At 61.7% G+C, this 1164-nt stretch overlaps 1 protein-coding gene across 1 annotated transcript in view; it reads right to left on the bottom strand.

Moving 5' to 3' along the window:
• ENDOU (endonuclease, polyU-specific) overlaps positions 1–1164 on the bottom strand; it is a gene marked incomplete at its 5' end in the record, with an annotated part of 2131 nt that overhangs the window by 728 nt on the left and 239 nt on the right. Inside the window, 3 exons of the mRNA XM_010158630.1 lie at positions 340–445; positions 525–638; positions 923–1122. Coding sequence (XP_010156932.1) covers positions 340–445; positions 525–638; positions 923–1122 — 420 coding nt within the window. The remainder of the gene's footprint in view (positions 1–339; positions 446–524; positions 639–922; positions 1123–1164) is intronic.

Here is a 1164-nt window from a genome sequence, read left to right as displayed (position 1 = left end):
GGACCCCTGGCTCCGCTTGGCTCGGGGTTCATGGAGGTTCAAGCGGAGCCCGTCGGCATATGAAGCCAGGCATCCTCTCCCCTATACCAGGGACAGATCCAGAGCCACTGCCAGCTGGTCCGGGGGTTGCCAGACAGAGCCCCCCAACCTCCCACCTCCCACTGTGTCATCTTTCCTGGAGCTTCCCACCCTTCCCATCCCAGGGGCCGTTTGGGGAGGCAGAGGGATGAGGCAGAGGGAGCATCTCTGATGCTCCCAATCTGTCCCATCTGGGATGCGGTGGATTTTGGGGTGTTGTTGGCAGCGCCACTGGCCACGGGCCCCAGGGGTTCACTCACCGGCCCGTTGAAGTTGTGGCTGAAGTAGTTGACGACGCCTTGCTTTTCCAGGAGGTAGAACCGGATCCAGTTGTGAAATCCAGACACTTTCCCTTTTTTCACCTCCCCTAAATGCAAGCGAGACCCTGGGGTGAGCCCCTCAGCCTGGCACGGCCTGCACCCCAGTGCCACCGTCGCGGGCGCTACCTGAGAAGACGTGCTCAAAGCCGCTGGAGTCCCGCTCGCCGTTGCCTCTGGAGTAGAGCCCAAACCACATCTCCTTCAAATCGGCCACGAACTCCTGCTGGGAGCCGTAACGGTCTGCAGGCAAGGGGGTGGGCAGAGGTGGGAGCAGCATCCCGGGGTGGGGGTGCTGGGAGAGGCAGAGCCGGGCCCCCCCCCCATCCCTCAGCCTGTCCTCTCCCTTGGGAGCAATCCAGCTGCGCCCTGCTCAGTTCTCCCACATCCCAGTGCTCCTCCAGCCTGCATCCTCCCAGGGGCTTTCCTTTTGGATACCCACCATCCAGAGACCCCATTCCCTGGGCTCAACCCTGCTCCACATCCATCCAGGGGCCCCCATTCTCCCCGTTCTGCTCCACGCTCACTTTTTCCGTGGAGGAAGGTGAAGAGTTTCTGCATGAGCTCCGTTTTCATCACTTCCCTGAGGAAGGTGTCCTGCTCCCGCAGCTCCTCCGCTGTCACGTCCTCCTCCCTGCCCGTGGCCCTCTGGTAGTTGTCCAAGAGTTTGATGAAGCTTGAGTAGGTGGGCTTGGAGAAGAGCTGCTCGTTGACGTACCTGTAGAGCCTAGGAGAGAGCGGACCCCCCGCTCAGCAGGGAAGCAAAGGT

The sequence above is a fragment of the Eurypyga helias genome, unplaced genomic scaffold, assembly GCF_000690775.1.
Source record: "Eurypyga helias isolate BGI_N326 unplaced genomic scaffold, ASM69077v1 scaffold45089, whole genome shotgun sequence".
NCBI classification, from domain to species: Eukaryota; Metazoa; Chordata; class Aves; order Eurypygiformes; family Eurypygidae; genus Eurypyga; species Eurypyga helias.
The sequence above is the reverse complement of the archived record's forward strand: the minus strand, read 5'-3'. Positions and strand labels throughout refer to the sequence as shown.